At 41.6% G+C, this 20714-nt stretch overlaps 1 protein-coding gene across 1 annotated transcript; it reads right to left on the bottom strand.

Annotated features, from left to right (window-relative positions):
* Positions 1-3608: 3608 nt before the first annotated feature.
* Positions 3609-20635, bottom strand: MDH1 (malate dehydrogenase 1). Its single transcript, XM_035110465.3, has 9 exons — positions 20582-20635; positions 13443-13541; positions 12995-13091; positions 11889-12064; positions 11230-11352; positions 10898-11074; positions 8608-8721; positions 6833-6922; positions 3609-4281 (listed from the first exon to the last, which is right to left on the bottom strand). Exons 1-9 carry the CDS (start codon positions 20582-20584, stop codon positions 4156-4158), a joined length of 1005 nt encoding a protein of 334 aa, XP_034966356.1. The 5' UTR covers positions 20585-20635; the 3' UTR covers positions 3609-4155.
* Between the last annotated feature and the right edge of the window lie 79 nt (positions 20636-20714).

Raw genomic sequence — 20714 nt, 5'->3', positions numbered from 1 at the left:
GGACGAGTGAAACCGACCACCTGTTTCCTTGACCCTTGCCCATTCTGACTAATAAAAGCGAACCGGGAAGGGCTGGGCGACGGGCTCCACGGGGTGGTGAATGCTTCCCTCTGTGAGGGAGTCTTCCCAGACCCGCTGAAAGAGGCGGTCATTAAACCGCTTCTTAAAAAGACATATTTAGACCCGGCAAATATGGCTAATTATCGCCCAGTGTCAAATTCACCATTCTTGGGCAAGGTGATTGAGCGAGTGGTTGCTGAACAACTCCAGGCACGCCTGGAAGAAGCGGACCACTTGGATCCCTCCCAGTCGGGATTCAGGCCTCATCATGGGACTGAAACTGCCTTGGTCGCACTGGTTGCTGATCTCTGGCGGGCTAGGGACAAAGGTGAGAGCTGTTTCCTAGTTCTGCTGGATCTCTCAGCTGCTTTTGACACCATCAACCTTAACATCCTTCTGAACCGTCTAGAGGGGTTGGGAGCTGGGGGCACTGTCATACAGTGGTTCTGCTCCTTCCTCCTGGGCCGTGTTCAGAAAGTGGTGGGGGGGGATGAGTGTTCGGACCCCTGGGCTCTCACTTGTGGGGTGCCTCAGGGTTCTGTCCTCTCCCCCAGGCTTTTTAACATCTACATGTAGCCACTGGGAGAGATCATCAGGGGGTTTGGGCTGGGTGTTCATCAGTATGCGGATGATACCCAGCTCTACCTCTCTTTCAAATCAGAACCAGTGAAGGCGGTGAAGGTCCTGTGTGAGTGCCTGGAGGCGGTTGGAGGATGGATGGCGGCTAACAGATTGAGATTGAATCCTGACAAGACAGAAGTACTGTTTGTGGGGGACAGGAAGCGGGCAGGTGTGGAGGACTCCCTGGTCCTAAACGGGGTAACTGTACCCCTGAAAGACCAGGTGCACAGCCTGGGAGTCATTTTGGAAACCCAGCTGTCCATGGAGGCACAGGTCAATTCTGTGTCCAGGGCAGCTGTCTATCAGCTCCATCTGGTACGCAGGCTGAGTCCCTACCTGCCTGTGGACTGTCTCGCCAAAGTGGTGCATGCTCTAGTTATTTCCCGCTTGGATTACTGCAATGCGCTCTTTGTGGGGATACCTTTAAAGGTGACCCGGAAACTACAACTAATCCAGAATGCGGCAGCTAGACTGGTGACTGGGAGCGGCCGCCGAGACCACATAACATCGGTCTTGAAAGACCTACATTGGCTCCCAGTATGTTTCCGAGCACAATTCAAAGTGTTGGTGCTGACCTTTAAAGCCCTAAACGGCCTCGGTCCAGTATACCTGAAGGAGCGTCTCCAGCCCCATCGTTCTGCCCAGACACTGAGGTCCAGTGCCGAGGGCCTTTTGGCGGTTCCCTCACTGTGAGAAGCAAAGCTACAGGGAACCAGGCAGAGGGCCTTCTCGGTAGTGGCACCCGCCCTGTGGAACACCCTCCCATCAGAGGTCAGAGAGATAAACAACTACCTGACATTTAGAAAATACCTAAAGGTAGCCTTGTTTAGGGAAGTTTTTAATCTGTGATATTTGATGTATTTTAATGTTTGTTGGAAGCCGCCCAGAGTGGCAGGGGAAGCCCAGCCAGATGGGCGGGGTATAAATAATAAATTATTATTATTATTATTATTATTATTATTGATGTTGAATAAGACTGGGCCCAAGACAGAACCCTGTGGCACCCCACTAGTCACTTCTCTCCAGGATGAAGAGGAACCCTTTGGGTTCGGTCAGTCAGCCAGTTACAAATCCACTGAATGGTAGCATTGTGTAGCTCGCATTTTACCAGCTTCTTTACAAGAATATCATGGGGCACCTTGTCAAAGGCCTTGCTGAAATCAAGATGGGCTACATCCACAGCGTTCCCTTCATCTACCAGGCTTGTAATTCTGTCAAAAAATGAGATCAGATTAGTCTGACATGACCTATTTTTCAGAAACCCATGCTGACTTTTAGTGATCACAGTGTTAGATGTGGGTTTCTGCAGGGTTCTGTCCTGGACCCGCTGTTCAATGTCTTTATGACTTGGATGAAGGAATTGAGGGGATGCTCATCAAATCTGCAGATGACAACAAACTGGGAAGGGTCGCTAATGCCGCAGAAGACAGAATTGACATTCAATATGGCCTTAACAGATTGGAGAACTGGGCCCAAGCTCACAAAATGAATTTCAATAGGGGCAAATGTCAGGTTCTACACCAGGCATCCTCAAACTGCAGCCCTCCAGATGTTTTGGCCTACAACTCCCATGATCCCTAGCTAACAGGACCAGTGGTCGGGGAAGATGGGAATTGTAGTACAAAACATCTGGAGGGCCGAAGTTTGCGGATGCCTGTTATTACTAAGGCAGTAAAAACTAGTTGCACAAATATAACTGGGGGACACTTGGCTTGCCCATAGTACATGTGAAAAGGATTGAGGGGTTTTGGTGGACCCCAAGCTTAAGATGAGTCAACAGTGATGCAGCAGCAAAAAAAGCTACTGCTATTCTAGGCTGCATCAACAGAAGTCTAGCGTCCTGATCAAGGGAAATAATAGTACTGCTCTATTCTGCCTTAGTCACATGCCACCTGGAGTCCTGTGTCCATTTCTGGGTACCACAATTTAAGAAGGATATTAACATCTGAAACGTGTGCAGAAGAGGCCAACCAAAATGTCAAGAGTCTGGAAACCAAGCCGTATGAGGAAATTCAACCTGGAAAAGAGGAGACTGAGAGAAGATATGATAGTCATCTTTAAATATCTAAAAAGCTGTCACATGGAAGATGAAGCAAACTTGTTTTGTTTTGCTCTGGAGGCTGGGACCCAAACCAACAACAACAATCTTTATTACGGTCCATAGACCCATCAATTTATTACGGTCCATAGACCCATTGATGGGACCCAAACCAATAGATTCAAGTTACAAGAAAAGACATTCCAACTAAAGACCAGGAAGAGCTTTCTGATGGTAAGAGTCCTTCGGCAGTGGAATGGGTTTCCTCAGAAGGTGCTACACTTATTCATGGAAGGTTTTAAACAGACGTTGGATCTGTCATGGATACTTTCATTGAGATTCCTGCAGGGCAGGAGGTTGTACTAGATGACTCTTGTGGTTCCTTCCTTCCTCTCTTCATCCTCCTTCTTCACCAAATGGATGAAGAAAAAGACAGCTATATAAAGAGGGCCAAGGGACAGGGAGAGAAGTGAGAGTTGCCCAAAGAAATAAAAGATTAAACATAGCTGTTTTTGAGCTTGGAAAGTTAACAAAGCTCAAAAGAGAGAATCAGCAACAAGTTATAACTCAAGGGAAGGAGAAAGCTGATGAGCAGAGGGAAGGAGGGGCTGGACAAGTGATAAGAGGAGATATGGGAAGTGCCCACAGACCATATAAAACTTTGTGTTTACCCAGAATACACCTGTTCTATCACATCTTGTTAGAGATCAATCATTATGTCTAACCTACACTATTAGTATTTTTTGTCACCATAATATTTGTAAAAGTACAATCTGTTCGAGCTTGCTGCAGAGGTATTGTGTATTCTGTGCATGGTTGTACCTTCAAACCACTAGGTTGTGTTTTACATACTTTCATGAAAGCAAGGTAAACAAAACACCACAAAAGCTGCTTACTCAGCAACATTTAATGTAATTTCCAGTAAAATTTGTGAGTCAGTGATGGTCAACATATAGTACATTCATTGTATGCAAAATGCATTTCCTACTGAAGAGATTTTAATGGTAGAAATATAGGCTCTTGTGCACTTTGATAAAGACCAATGGTGGCTCTAATTGTACTTGGTTAATAAAGTGCTAAAGCCCATGTTATAAAATCAGCTTTTACCACTATATAGCTGGTTTTAGTGTAATTAAAGCTGAAAGGCTCCTATCCTTCTAATGCACAATGCAATACAAGAAGCAAACAGTAATAAATCAAGAAGATTTGGTCAAGTCTGCAAACTACTTTCGAAATGTGTTGTGTGATAACTTCATTACTAGAAGCACTCAATAATAGGCACAGGTGTACCAACAAAGCAGGTACTGACTGCTGCAGAGGGGTGGGGGAAGACAAGTGACTGATACAGTAATCACATTTGATGCTGAATTTTAGAGGCGACTCTTAGACTCCTCTGTGTTCAAGCCATCTCCCGAAGCATCCTGAGCAGCACCTAGTCACGCACTCGACAGAAACTCCACAGCCGTCTCCTTTTCGTCAGTTAGCTCTTTGGCAGTCAAATCCATCTTCTCACGGGAGAAGTCATTAACAGGAAGGCCTTCAACAAACTTCCATGTTTTATCCTGTGAAAAATGAATTGGTGACTTGCTCAAGCCTTTAAACCATAACAAATTTCAACTCTGCAGGATAAAATGTGTGATGGGGCTATTGATTAGGTCAACCTTTCCTGCTAACTGGGGATAACGGGAGGTGTACTACAAAACAGGAGGAGGGCACCAGGTTGGAGAACGTTGGATTAGGTATTCACTAGCCTCCGCACATGAGCTTTAAACAAGCTAGACATTAGATATAGGGAATCATAGAACCATAGACTTGTAATAAACAAATTGGTCATTCCCAACCAGCGGAGCTGTTTTAGGGAACTTTAAGAATGTATTCTTCACACTTTGCCAAATTAGAACTCCCAAGTATTTTTTAGAGACAGCTATGTTAAACTGTTATGAAAACCATGTAAGTGTTGCATATGATTTGAATGACTACCCTATGTCTACAGTTACTAAGATACTGTATTCAATATATTATTGAGGTTGGGGGAGCAAACCTTGATGATACCTTTGAAAGATGTGATGAACAATATTTTAGAAAAAGGAGATATCCCAGCAACATGGAAAGAAGTATTTATTACTTTGATTCCAAAACAGGATGCAGATTTGTTACAAATTAAAAATTATAGGCCAATCCCGTTGTTAAATAATGACTATAAACTGTTCTCAAGTATTTTAGCAGACAGATTGAAAAGAGTATTAAAAGATATAATGCATGAAGACCAAGCTGGCTTTCTTCCTGGTCATCAGATGAAAGATAACATAAGAAACATAGCTGATATAATTGAATATTTGACGACCAGGAATGATAAGCAAGCAGCATTAATATTTATAGAAGCTATAAGTGTAAAAAAGCTAAGTATGGAAAGAAATTGGGCCACCTATGAAGATTTGGTGATGGAAATAGATAATCAGTGGAAATTAAAATCTTATGAGGAAATTAAAAGTTTAGTAAAAGATTGGTTGCATTATCGTCAAATAAATGAAATATTTAAAGAAGATTTATAAAAATATTGGATTTGAGTATACAAAAATCCAGGTTTGAATTAGATTTGTTAAGCTCCAAAATTAAAATATTGTAAAAAATGTATAAATTACTTTTAGAATGGCATGTGAACGATGAAGAAGCTAAATCTGTTATGATACATTGGGCAAAAGATATTGGTTATAATATACAATTAGAAGATTGGGAAAAACTTTGGAAAGACGGAATAAATTTTACAGCCTGCAGTTCACTTAAAGAAAATGTAATGAAAATGATGTACAGATGGTATACAACACCAGTGAAGTTAGCAAAAATGTACTGACCAAATAATCAATGTTGGAAAAAGAAAAAGATGGTACCTTCTATCATATGTGGTGGGTTTGTAAGAAAGTGAAGGCTTTCTGGGAAATGATATATAATGAACTTTTAAAAAATGTTGAAATATACATTTTGAGGGGAAAACCAGAAGCCCTTTTACTGGGTATTGTAGGCAGAGAAATACATAGGTAAGCAGGATAAAACACTCTTTTTATATGCAACAACTGCATCAAGAATATTATTGTCCCAAAACTGGAAACAGGAAGAGATTCCGACGAAAGAAGAGTGGCAGATGAAACTATTGGACCATGCAGAATTGGTGAAATTGATGGGGGAAATTCGGAACCAGCAAGACCAGACCTTTCTGGAAGATTGGAATAAATTAATGCTGTATTTGAAAGACAACTATAAACAACTGACATCGTTAGTAGAGTTACAAGAAGTGTTGTAAGGTTAGATGTATCATTTATTACTACAGTCAAACCTCCATTTACTCTCTGGTTACGTAAACTTTGGGATGCGCACAAGGCAAACCCGGAAGTATTCTACCGTGTTTCGCCCTGCGTGCATGCGCAGAAGCAGTCCTCAGGTTACAGAAACCTCGGGATCCGACCTGAACCTCTGGAACGTATCCCTTCTGCAACTGGAGGTACCACTGTAGTATGATTCTTAAATAGTTTATTTAAGATTAGGATTTAAGGGTAATAACAATAATAAAAAAATGCAATATTAGAGTATAAATAGGAAAACCATTAGTCAAGGAGGAGGGAAGTCTCAGGCCGAGATGACCAGGTGGTGTCTATATATTATATGTAAGGTGGATGTTTTTTCCTAAAAAATACTGGTAAAACTCAATCAAAATTATTTCAACAACAACAAAAAGGTGTGGGGGGGGGAGTTCATCGTTACACAAAGGTGATTGTTCTGTCAGGCCAAGCATTTTAGCTTTTCTAAAATGCCCATTGCGTGCTGTTCTGGGGGTTCTCCTGACCTACTCCCCAAAGCCAGTTTTGAGGGTGGAATGACGAGGAGAGAAGGGAAGCCCCATTGCACAAAAAGAAATCCTTCACAGTGGCTCCACTTGCAGGACTCATTAGTTAAATCCTGCGCTATGTGCTTTAGGGATAGTATTTAAACTGCTGTTACTGTTTTATAGATTCTTTAATGCTCACAGTAGTGATGTCCACATTGCACTTGTGCTTTTTGAAACTTTGCACAGTATCACATTTACTTAAGTATTTCAGAAACTGGATATTTTTTACATACCTTTATCACAACAGGAAATGAATAGATCAGATCTTCAGGCACACCATATGAATTTCCATCAGAAATAACACCCATGGAAACAAATTCACCCTTTAAATAAGAATACAAGTAAATAGTGTAGTACTTTCCCAATTATTTACTTCACATCTGGCATACGCATTTACTGTTCTGAAGGAAGGGTCTGCATCCTGTTACAATTCCTTGCATTCCAGAATATCAATTTGCCATTTTTCTCTTTACGCTTATGATCAGTTTTATCACATTTTATCAAGAGATTCATGAAAGCATATATAAGATTATTAGGTGATCAGCTGTATACCTAATACAAAGGAAGTATATACAGTGGTGCCTCGCTAGACGAATGCCCTGCTCGACGAAAAATTTCGCTTAATGAAAGGATTTTCTGATCGGAGGTTGCCTCGCTATACAACGAGGTTTTCTATGGCCACTGCTTCGTCGTGCAAAGCATGGCCATAAAAACCTCTGATCAGAAAATCAGGGCATTCATCTAGCGAAAGGGGAACCAGCTGTAGCAAGGGGAGAAGGCAAAGGAAGATCAGCTGAGAGGTGCTGACAGCTGATCTTCCTTTGCCTTCTGCCCTTGCTGCAGCTGGTTCTTCTTTGTGTTCCGTTGGTCTCTGCCCCGGCAGAGACCAGCGGAAGACAAAGAGGAACTAGCGGGGGGAGAAGCGGAAGAGGAACGATGGAAGGGAAAGCAGCCCTTTCTCTTCCTTCCTTCCTCTCCCCCCGCCTCCAGAAAGGACAAATCCCGGGGGGTTCAGACAAGCTGCAAGTGCTTCCCCAAACCCCGGGATCTGTGCAGGCTCAGGAGCAGGGGGAGAGGAACAATTTCATTCCTCTCCCCCTGCCGCCGACAGCTTCGTGTGATCCCCGCTGTGTCAGGCAGGGTGAGGGGAAAGCGGAGTCCGCTTCTCCCTCCCCCCGCCTGACAGAGCCGGCATTAGGCGGCAACTGCGCCTTCTTGGTGAAGGCAAGCAGACACGCTAGGTGTCCCCCGCTTGCCTTTGCCGAGGAAGCCTAAGCGCAGGTGGGGTGGGGGGGAAGCGGAGGAACTTTTCTCCGCTTCCCCCCATCCTGCCCGACACATCGGGGATCGCACGGGGCTTCTCAAGCCCCCTACGATCCCCACTGTGTGACAGGCGGGATGGGGGGGAAGTGGAGGATCTGCGGGCGCTGCTTGGGGAAGGTAGGCGGGCAGGTGGCAACAGCCCGTGGAAGCTCCGGGGCTGTTGCCATCTCCCTGCCTGCTTCCCCGAGCTGAAGCGCCCGGGGGACGGAGCCGAATTGCGGCGCAGGGGGGGGGGGCTTTTGCCGTTTACCTTCCCCGAGCTAACGGGGAGGCACACGGCGAAAAGCCCCCTCCCGCGTCGCACTTCGGCTCAGGGACTGGCTTGGCGGCAGTCCTCCCCTTCTTTCCACCACCGCCAAGCCAGTCAGCAGCGGGGGCTTTTCGCCGTTTGCGTTCCCCCTCACAGCGCCGCAACAGCGCCGTGTGACAGGCGGTGGGGAAGGTAGGCAGGCAAGAGAGCAAGCGCCTGCCTGCCTGCCTTCCCCGCCGCCAGTCCCCCGGAGCCCATAGGAACGCATTAAGTTTCAATGCATTCCTATGGGAAACCGGGACTCGCTAGACGAAAAAATTGTTACACGAATTGACCCGTGGAATGAATTAATTTCGTCTAGCGAGGCACTACTGTACTAAACTTTGAACAGCTATTATCAAAGCTAACTTCTTCATGGGCTGTTGCAACACTTACCTCTGGAGTGCCAAACCAAAGGTCTCTCACATGATCACAGATAGCTTTGGCTGCCGACATTGCACTTGATAGCTTCCTGGCTTTAATAACAGCTGCACCTCGCTGCTGAACAGTCTGTAGTATTGACAGAGGAAAATTACTGGACTATTTGCACCTACTACCATAATTACTCTTTATTATAATGAGTCCAAGACAGAGAGGCTGGCCATATTGTCTACATAAGGACAATGGAAAACATTTTAAGCATTTTTACCCTGTTCCTCACCCCAAAAACTCCCAGAGTAGCTTTCAGATACAGAAAACACAAGACATTCCTTGCCTTCAAGGATTACAATCTAGAACACAAAAGAACAGGGAATATACCAACTTCACATGAAGTCAATAGAGCCTTACAAAACTCAGGCTGAATTTAATCAGATTTAGGAATTTAATTAGATCCATGGACATTAACCTTTTATCTTGATATTGTTGCTGGGTTTTTCCCCCCATCCTGCCACATAACTATTCTGTATACCACAATGCCTGAAATGTATCTCGGCTGCTTCTTCCTCCCCACCTTTGAGGAGGAAGATGCAGCCAAGATACATTGGTCAGCCCCATACTGCCCTGACTGCTGCAAGAGCAGTATGGGGGCTTGAACAGCTATGGGGTGGGCAGTCCCCACCCTCTGGCTCACGCGAGCTGGAGACAGGGGGCTCCCTCAAAAGTGCCTGCCTGCCTTTGCTCGAGAAGGCAGGCAGTGTCTTTTCTCTAAAAAATAAAATAAATTTTAAACAAATAAAACAATCCAACATTTCAAATTTAGCAATCAATCATTCCACCAACAAAATTCCCTCCCTCCCTGGTTCCCTCAAAATTTCAATTTATGCTGCATATTATAGTTACTCTATACCTTCACCTTAACTCACAGTAAAAAGAAAAAGTTCACCCCCCCCCACTGCTGTTCTTACTCAAATCCTCAAATCTTACTTCTAATTCTACATATTCTATCTATTTCAGCTGCCACTCTTCTTTGGTAGGTACACCACCTCAGCACACCATTTTTGTGCATATAATATTCATGCTACCGTGGTTGCGTAAAGAAATAGATTTATATGAGTTTTTTGGATATCTGCTCCAGCTATCCCTAGTTAAAAAAAACAACTTCTGGGGTTGTTTTTTTTTTGGGGGGGGGTTACCTTGAATATCCTTTTCAACTGATTATAAATCATTTCCCAAAAGTCCTTAGCTACTCTGCACAGCCACCACATTTCCAACAAAGATTAGATGTCGATTTATAAATTTTGGCTAATGTTTCCGTGCGCTGCTCTGCTTTGCCAGAAGCGGCTTAGTCATGCTCGGCCAATAAAGCGAGATGAGCCCTGCAACCCCAGAGCCGTCCGCGACTGGACCTAATGGTCAGGGGTCCCTTTACCTAGGTACCATCTACATATCATTTTCATAAAATTCTCCCTCAAGGTATAACATGCTGTGAATTTCAACCCAGATTTCCACAACTTTCCCCATGATTCTAATTCTATGAAGCCCCACACCCCTAGCCCAATAGCAGATTTAACGATTTCGTCTTGGGTTTCCTATTCTAACAATATCTTATACATCCTCGAAATCAAGTTTTTCCTCTATTTTCTGTTGGTTCCCTTTCAAACTGGGAACTTTGGTCATCGAAGCCAAACTTTTTTAAAATCACATTTAAACATTTCAGTTGGTAGTAATGCAACCAACTCATTACCTGATTTCTAATATCCTCAAACTTTTTCATTTTACATCTTTTTCTGTAAAATGCCATAAGTCTCTCTATATTGACCACTTCTTTTCCATGTTCAAATTCTTCTGGGAGATTGCTTCCTTAGGTTAAAGCTACAATAGCATTGAAATAAAGTGTATGGGGGAACTGTGTATCTATGCAGTGGTCCAACTGGTGTAGGGCATACAGTCCTGGGAAAAAGAAAGAAAACCCTCTTTCAATTCTGAATTCAGACACTCTGTAATATGTCATGTTTTGTTGCTAATCTGAGGTTCTATTTACCTAATTTTAAGACCTGCTAAGGAACAGATGGTTGTTATTATGCCCTCATATGTAAAACCACAGAATTCAAAGAGGGTGTACTTTCTTTTTCCCATGACTATACATGCATAGAGTTTATCTACATGCAAATAGCAGAGCTGTACAAAACTGTGAATGTAGAAGTTGATATTCTGAAATTCTGACTCTGGAACATCTGCTACTCGTGTTACGTTGCTGCAATAGACAAGACAAGAAAAAACAAAATCACCCACATTATTAACTTACAGTAATGAAGTCACCCTTGAGCCAGTTATCATTCTTCACAGCTTCATAAACTCCAATATCTTTTCCTTGCACTTTCACCTTGGCATGATTAACATCTGGATATTGAGTAGAGGAGTGATTCCCCCAGATGATGCAGTTCTTTACATCCTTAGCAGTCACACCAACTTTGATAGCAATCTAGTTTTATTGAGGGTAGGAAGCAGAAAATGCCAAGATCAGTTTGGTAATTTGAAGCATTCGGATTCCCTACCCTTTTAAACAAATTCTTTAAAAAAACTGGTTTACATAAAGAACAAAAAAGTGTTTTCTATAACTTAGAAGAGAGTTCCTACCTGGGATTTAGCTCTGTTGTGATCCAGACGGGTTAAACAACTGAAATTCTCCTTTGGTATAGATGGAGCAGACTTTGAGGCAATCAGGCAGTTGGTGTTTGCTGGATTGCCTACCACAATAACCTGATTGGGGGGCAAGAAATAAAGTGGACTGTTTACTGCAAGTCTGCCAAGTGACCAACCAACTAAACCAAAATAGCTGAGATTTCAGATGTGATTTTATTATTATAGTTTAGAGATTTTTTTAATGCTAAAGCAGTATATAAATTGTGTAAACCAACATTTCACTGATCATGTGGAAATTGAAATCTGATCAACGGCAAATTACTAAACTAGAAACATTTTGTAAACTGGTTAACAAGACAAATGGTACAAAAATGTCTCCCTCCCCCTTTTAAAGACTCAAGTAGCTTAAGACTTGGATGCTCGACTTTAATTAAAGAAGTGCCAACTTCATTTCTGTGTTCAAAGTACTTCACATATGTTATGATAGCAATCCTTTTAACAGCTTAAAGGGTAGACCAGACTTAGTATCCTTATATTATGGACAGAAGTAAGAGCGTGACAATGATGATATGAGATGATATGATATGTAAATCAGCAATCTCTTGCAGCACAGCTCATTCTCTTAGCAACCACATCACCCCAGCTGTATTCACCTTAACAGACTTCTTTGCATACTTGTCCAATGCAGCTCCTTGTGACTTAAAAATTTTCACATTTGCCTTGAGCAGATCTTTGCGTTCCATGCCCTCTTTCCTTGGCATGGAGCCAACAAGGATGGCTATATCAAGGTCTTTAAATGCAACATCTTCTTTGTCAGTTGCAATTACCTCTGTAAGTAGAGAGGAAGAGGGCCGAAAGATGAGCTTATGGTAACACTATGAGGGGAAACCAATGCCTTCAGAACTAATCATAACAAACAAGGTTGTGACCAAAATCCCAAAGCGTATCAAAAGGTCTGCCACTGCTTCTGTTTAAGTGTCAATTTTCTCTTTCTCGAACGCCTCAACCTATTAATAAATTGTGAAGTGAATTTGCTTCATGACTTCCATGATCCAAACTGGCCTAAGCTTTCTTTAGATTAGTGTTTCTCAAACTTGGCTCTCCCGCTGTTGCTGGACTACAACCCATCATTCATAACCACTGGTCGTGCTAGCTAGGTATGATGGGAGTTGTAGTCCAACAGCAGCTGGAAAGCCAAGTTTGAAAGCACTGGTTTAGATGGAAGCCAAAAGAAAACACAAGCCTCCTCCCCCCCTGTTTTTTCAAGGCTATTGAAATAATGATTCAGTGGCCACTTTATTAGGTAAGCATAACCAAAGGCAAAAGCTTTCATCACTGAAATTAACTACATCACACGAATGTACAATCACTGAATCAGTGTGAGGTAGGTTTCTATTAAATTTGACTTTCTTTTAATTGGCACTAGTGGTCAGTAGAGCAAAATGTGCAAGTATACTACTGGACAAGCTTCCCCAATGCTTTGAAAATTATTTTCTTCCACCACAGACTATACCTCCCATAGTTTGCTTAATGTGTTGGGCTTATAAATCTTACATTTAATTCCTCATGCAAGCCAACATCTCTTCAATTTACAGAATGGCAAAATGGTCCTCTTTTGCCCTGACATATATGGCCACTACACTGAACAATGCTGTTAAATCTGGCAGTAATGTGTCTCTCATTTGCCTATACTGTATATTTCAAACCTAAGGATCTGCAGACAGAGCACAAACTGAATGTTGATATTTTTTTTTGTCACCTCTTAGCAGAGGAAGAGCACAGTCTTGCAATTCCATAAGTACGCCATCCAATACAGTCATCATGGGAGTGATATCCAATAGTACAAGAATAAGAGGCTGTAAAACAACAACAGTTACTTAGTTTTTTTTAATATTGATCAGATTACATGTAAGATCAAATTAAATTAAGACTCTTTGTCCTGTTTGTACCACCATATTAGGAATAATTTATGATTTGTCAGAATCTTTCTTACCATTCTATACAATGAAAATATATTCAAAACCTCATTTCTGCATAATGGAATCTCACTTTCCCTCCACAAGATAGTCATTTTAATAACAATTGACAAAAAAGTCAATGAGGCCCTTTTCTTGCACTGGATGTCTGTTAACAACTGCAGAGTTGACCTTTGTGCTCATATGGACTGCTTATGGGTATGCTACCGTATCATTCATTTTATCCATTACCTGATCTGCTCCGAAGACATCACCCTTCGCAATGCCGTAGAGCAGAGAGTAGGCAATCTGTCCAGCAGCACCAGTCACGAGGACTTTTATTGGTTTGGACTGAAAGAGAAAGGATATTTGTAGATTTCCATAAACACGTTTTCTCTCATTACTGTAGAATGAACTTTCATAAAAGTTGGCGTTTGGCAAACTTTTTGTCAGGAAGGTTGTTAGGTCTATGGTTCAGCTAACCTTCAACTGCGAACTAACCAGACTGCCAGGAATTCATTATAATTATTCAGTCTTGGGATAGCCAAAACACATTTTAAACTTATAAACAGAACACAAAAGTTAAAAGGACAAATCTCCCATGCAGAATACAGAAACATCAATATTCTGCATCAGCCTAAACATGAGCTATTTTAAAGAGATTTCTCAAAAACTAGTCTTTTGGAAACATGGCAGTTCCATGTAGAAAATGAAAAGCTGAAAGACAATTTTTATTTAAGACCACCATATAACAAGACAAGGGTGAAAAATATACCAGGTAACCTTATACTGGCAGATTGTGTGTGTGTGTGTGTGTGTGTGTGTGTAGGTAGGTATATATATATATATATATATATATATATATATATATATATATATACTTTTGGCATCTACAATTAAACATCCAACTTTAGGCAATGACATAGGAAACTGACACACTGCTGTAGAGAACATGCATGAACATATTTAATAGATCTTATGGGGAGCAGTTCTCCTTATGCTGGTACCTTATGCTTTCTTTCATCGTTTCCATTCAGGCACTGGTCAGATCTGCTTAGCTTCAGCACGGTGCTCTCACACCATACTCGTGGGGTAAGCTAAGTGTTGTGCTCATTTAAGGAAGGTATTTGAGTCTATTCACTGCTAGCAAAATGATGCAGGCAGCTGTTTCAAAGCAGAGAAATTTCAGCTCACTCAAGCTACAGCTTTTAGGTTAAAAAGTTTGAACAAAAGAAATGATGTGGCCTCAAGAAAAACAAAATGCAAGCTTCAACAAGAAAAAAAAAAGTTTGCGGTTTTATTTCTGATGCACTACTTTGACTTAGCAAGACAATTTTCTGAGGTTTAGCAGGATTTGCAACTTATGTAATGCTGGATGCCAGCTGTTTGAAGTCTGTCTTAATTACAATCCCAAAGATCCTCTTCCCAAGTTACGGGTGTCGGCCAGTTTGCAGTAACTGGGTAAAATAATCATGGTTATCAACAAAAAGAACTAGCTTAAACTAGAGAAATACAAGTCTATTTAAATGTTATGATTAATTATGAGGAAAGAACCTATACTAGTGAAAGCAATCATGAAAGACAATGCATCATACCTGTGAAGGGACTGATGAACTTAAATAGACTTATTAGTATTAGTTATTAATACTGTTACTAGAATTCTGGCTTACTTGTATCTTTGGAGAGGCGTAATTACCACAATACCTCAAGGACTGCCTCTCCCCATATGATCCGACCTTGACTCTGCAATCATTATCTGATGCCTTTCTATGTGTGCTTCCTCCACAAAAGGGTGGCAAGACAGGAATGGGCCTTTTCTGCAGGAAGGTTCACCTGGTGCCTTCATTATACATTATGGTGTTTCCTGCTTGGCAGGGGGTTGGACTGGATGGCTCTTGTGGTCTCTTCCAACTCTATGATTCTATGATTCTACACATTTAGATGCCAGGCAAAAATGTTCCTCTTCAACCAGGCCTTTGGCTGATTAACAGGAATAAATACTCTCGACAAGAAGCTATATAGGGAATAGCTGCTGGCTGTGTTATATGAACTACTATAATCCCACCTCTCACCTGTCAGAAGTTCCATGTAAATTCTCCCTGCTGTTTTCAGAAAAACAACAACAGCCAACATACTTTCAGTACCCTTCCCACGTGAAGTCATTACTATAAGCTCAACTTAAAATTGCTTGCAATTAATAATTCTCATTATTCTGCATATAAAATATTGGATTCTTCACTGAATGCCAGAGCCTGCAGTTGGGAGTGTGAGGGAGGTTACTTGGCACCACACAAGTTTCCAGAGCCCTTCAGTTTAGACTGGGAGTGAACTGTGTGTATATTACATTACAAGGTACAAGGATTTTAACAGCTGAAATTGGGCAAGGGGCAAAGAGTATGGGGTGGTGGTGATGGTGGTTGTTGTAAGAATTTACTAAGTTGTACAGTATAGACTGTAAAAGCTCTACTACTTAAAGGTAAGCAGGTATACACAATTGCTAGATAGCAGGCAAACTGTATTATGCCATATTTATTAGAACTGGGTAGGCCTGTTTTCTAAGGTGGAACATTTTCTATATTACAAGAAGCTCCCGTGCCAATATACAAATAAATAGTATTAACATTCAATACTAGGGTTGCCATACATCAGTCGGCAGCAGTGTCTGGGTGGAAATTGGGCAAACAGCTGGGAAAAATCCAGACATATGGCTGGCCATGTCAACAGTGCCATGATTATGTAAAAATAGCTCAAAAACTTCATTTTTAAAGCAATTTCCCCCAAAAAGGTCAACAACTTTGGGCAACTATAAAAAGCTCAACTACTTTTCTGTCTGGATTTTCACTGTTTGAAATATGGCAACCCTATTCAATACTAGAGTATGATCTTCAGAAAATGTTAATTTATTTGATGCACAGGTGCAGGAAACATTGGTAGTTGTAGATGTAGTTGTATGGACTGCCAACACGGAGCCATCCAGATGTTGTGGACTCTAATTCCTTTGATCTCCAACCAGTGGGTATGCAGGTCAGGGCTGTTGGAAGTCCAAAACAACTGGAATGCTCATGTGGGCTACCACAAACTTAGCAGATGCACAAGCATGTTGTTCCACCCACAGTTCTTCCATATTTCAACAGCACTGCTGTATTACTATAAAAGCTCACAAGATCAGGCTGTTAAATTAGTGCAGTCTGTATATACAAAACCTGCATTGTATATACAGTGCTGTATAGCTATACCACAGAAGCATCTGGAATAAAGAAACTATCAGTGTTAACTTGCAGCACAATGCTGGCGGGAAAATATTGATTTGCTTTAACTACTAGAGACTAAATGAATGGCATTGTTAATAAAACACCCGTGAAAGCAACAATGCTGATTGCAGCCATCTCCCCCATAATCCCCAACACACCATTTAATCCTGATGATGTCAGAGCACAGGACATATTTTACAGTAAAACCAGAAATGGTATGAAGAATTAAATCTTAGTAACATTTTAAATTAAATTATACAAGTTACCTTTTTTTTTAAAAAAAAACACCATTTAAGTCTTTACAGATAATACTCTTACCTGTTACCTAATAAAGTGTTATGAGCTGCAGACCATAAGGAAAGGGGTGTGTCTTATAGGACACCCATTGCCTCCTCTTGGTGGAGGTGCAGATAAAAATTTGCAATTGATTTGCACCACTATAACACAGTGAATATAAAGTTGCACCTTAAGTCACTCCTTTCATCAGACTCTATGGCTATGGTCCCAAGAAGAATTTGGAAGTTTGCCTACTTGAAGAGCACCTTGAAAGTCATACAGGGAGACATTCCAGCAATACCAGTAAGTCACACACTGCTGCAATTGAAGACGATAAATTGGGCATTGTTATTAAGCAAGGCTGGCACTTCTTATATTCCAAATTACTTTGCGCATTGCTTAACCTAATATTGATTTGTAAAAAATTATTCCACAGAGTATATGTACATTGTTATTGTCATATTTACATTTCCCCCTACTTGACTCAATAAATTTTTAGTACGGTATTTATCATTTACCAACATTGAATACAGTACTTGTTTCCACTCTACTGGTCCATCCTTTTAAAGGTTCAAAATGTTTTCTCTATGTAACTCATAAATTTTTCCCATTCCTTGTCAAATATTTTGTTATCTTGTTGTCTAATTTTCTGTTAGTTTAGCTATTCCCGCGTATTCAATAACCTTTTGCCGCCAATCTTCTACTGAAGGTACATTAAGGTTGCTTCCATATCCGTGCTAATAACAATCTCACACCTGTGGTGGTGTACATAACAATTTTTTGATCATTCTTCTTTACATCCTCAGCTACCATCCCCAACAAAAGGGTTCAGATCTTTTCTTAAAGGTATATTTGAAAATCCCCTTTAGCTCGTTGTATATTTTCTCCCAATAATCCTTGACTTTCTCACATCTCCACCACAGGTGGAGGAGATCCCCCTCTTCTTTGCCACACTTCCAACACATCTTATTGTCTGTTTTGTACATTCTGAATAATTTAACTGGCGTGAGGTGCCATCTATACATCATCTTATACAAGTTTTTTTAGTAACGTACATGCAGTGAATTTTATTCCAATGGTCCATAATTTTATCCAATTCTCAATTTCTATGTTGTAGCCTAGATCCATTGCCCATCTCGTCATCACTGCCTTAACTTCCTCGTCTTTAGTATGCCACTCCAGTAGAAATTTGTAGATTTTTGATAGTTTTTACGTTACCTTGCACTAATATTTTGTCTAATTCTGATCTCTGATGTTCAAATCCTTTCAATTTCTTATCTCTTAAGTATACATTGTGTATTTGATGATATTCAAGCCAACTTCCCAGTCTGTCTTTTAACTCGTCGTATGTTCTGATCTTAATTGAGTTATTTTCTTCCACCAATATCGCTCTATAAACCAACCATTGTCTTTCTATGTTTAATTTCTTCACTGCGAACGCCTCTTGTGGGGATAGCCAGGCGTCTTTCTCTCCAACCATTCCTTATATCTATCCCAGACCTCATAGAGTGGTCTCTTGATGGCATGGTTTAAGAAGTTTCTGTGTGATCCCATCTTACTGTACCAGAGATACGCATGCCACCCATAGACATTTTCATACCCTTCCAGATCCAGAATAGCGGGGTTTGTCAATTTTATCCATTTTCCTACCCATGTTAAGTCTGGGAGCAAGAAGCCTCCCCTTTTAATCTTATCAGTTAGCAATTTGAATTTGATTCTAGGTTTCTGGCCTTGCCAGACAAATCTAGAAATATCCCTCTGCCATTCTGCGAATTTACTCTGCCATGTTATTATGGGGATTGCTTGGAATAAGAATATCATCATGGGTAGGATGGTCATTTTAACTGCTGCAATCCTTCCCCAGAATGAAAGCTTAATTCTACTCCATGTTTCTAGCTTTGATTTAACTTCTTTCCATGTACATTCATAATTGTCTTTGAATAAGTTTGTGTTTTTTGGGGAGAGCCAAATGTCCAGGTACTTTATTTTTTTGTCACCATTATACCTGTATCTTTCTGTAATTGATCGGCTTGTTCCTCCTTTAGGTTTTTTATCATCATCTTTGTTTTGCTCTTATTTATTTTTAATCCTACCGCCCCATACTCTTCTATGGTTTTCAGTACTTCCATTATTGATGACTGTGGTTCTTGTAAAGTTAATATGATGTCATTGACGAATGCCTTTGTCTTATATTCTCTGACACCCAACTTTATACCTTGAATGTTCTCTGTACTTCTGATCTTTTGAAGCAGTACTTCTAATGAAACAATAAACAAAAGAGGGGACAGCGGGCACCCCTGCCTTGTGCCCTTGGTGATATAGAATTCTTCCGATACTTCGCCATTTACTATAAGTCTTGCCTTCTGGTGTTTGTATATAGCTTCCACACTGCTCAACATATTTAATCCTAAGCCTATTTGTTGTAAATTCCTTTTCATAAAGGCCCATGACACATTGTCAAAATGCCTTTTCAGCATCGACAAAGATTAAAGCAGCCTGCTTATCTATTCTCTTCTCAAGATATTGAATTATGTTTATTATGTTCCTATTATCCTTAAGGTAACGCCCTGGTAGGAAGCCTGCCTGCTGTATTATTTTACTCAATGTGTTTTTAAGCCTCTGTGCCAATACTTTTGCGAACAATTTATAGTCATCGTTCAGCAGAGACTTTTCCAATTTTCAAAGGCTTATGATAGCAAAAAGAATGGAACTGGGTAGAGCTTCTTCTCACATACACTCTGTAAAAACAGAGGGCCAAGGCAGCATGCATCACAAACCCCAAGTACTGAAGCCCAGAAAAGGTTTTCATTGCATGCAATGAACAGCAGCAATGGGCTTGCTCTGATTTACCAGGACTTTCATGCATGGTTGAAGATTTTTCACTCAAAATCTCCTTTGTCCTTGCCACATGTATTCATAGAACCATAGGATTGTAGAGTTGGAAGGAACCATGAAGGTCATCTAGTCCAACCCCCTGCAATGCAGGAATCTTGCCTATTGGCCTAGGGGGCGCAGACTCACCAGCCCTACTAAAGAGGCTCCTCATGAGACCAGAGGAACATTACCTGGCTATTGTTTTATTGATTGATTGATTGAATATACGGTAAAAAGCTTTGAGATTTTTATTAAAAATATAAAGCGGTATATAAATTAAATAAATAAATAAAGTGGGGCTTGATCCCACGACCCAGAGATTAAGAGTCTCATGTGCTACTACACACTAATCTATTGAGCATATAACTCAGCCAAGGTGACCGAAGCAGTTACCTGAGCCGGTGCTCAAATTATGGTGGCAAATTACGTCAGCAATGCTGGAAGAAGGGGTTCGTGGGTTTGGTTTTTTTCCAATTAAACCCATATGCCCCAACCCGATTAGTCAACTCTAGCCCCTGGTTAGCCTTTTGAATCAGAGGGATTCCGCTGCACCGCGGAAGGTGAGGGGAGTCGGGGACCCCTCCCCATCCTGGGTCTCTGCCCCCCCGACCCTGCTATTCGGAAACAGAGCCCTCCGCAGCCCCTTTACTTCAGGCGCCCGCAGGTGGGAAGGTTCCTCCCTGCCTCTCCTCTTCGCAGCCCCTCACCCATGGGACCTGACAGTGGTTTAGACCACGTCGCTACCCTTTCGCACGCCCTCGAGGTGCCCTCCGCTCCCTCGCGCCTCCCCAGCTGTGTAGAAGGACAAGCGCGGCCGCTGCCTTTTCTGCCCTTCCATTTTACTGCGGGTTAATGTGTCCCCTTTGGGCTGGTCCAGGATCTCGTCAGAACATTCTGCCTACCACCCAACCGAGGAAATAATAATATTCATTTTTAAAGGGTGCGGGACGTCTCACTGCATAATCTAATCCCGAACTCAGGTTCACTGACCATGGCGATGACGGAAGACGCGACCGATCTCTCTCCTCGCAGGTCACCTTCTCCCCAGCAGCAGTCGGCGGCTACAGCACAGAGAAGGCGGGAGCTCCGAAAAAAGCCACGCCCACCTCTCGCTTTGCCACCT

This window comes from Zootoca vivipara, chromosome 3 (genome assembly GCF_965207765.1).
Source record: "Zootoca vivipara chromosome 3, rZooViv2.hap1.1, whole genome shotgun sequence".
Classification (NCBI taxonomy): domain Eukaryota; kingdom Metazoa; phylum Chordata; class Lepidosauria; order Squamata; family Lacertidae; genus Zootoca; species Zootoca vivipara.
The sequence above is the reverse complement of the archived record's forward strand: the minus strand, read 5'-3'. Positions and strand labels throughout refer to the sequence as shown.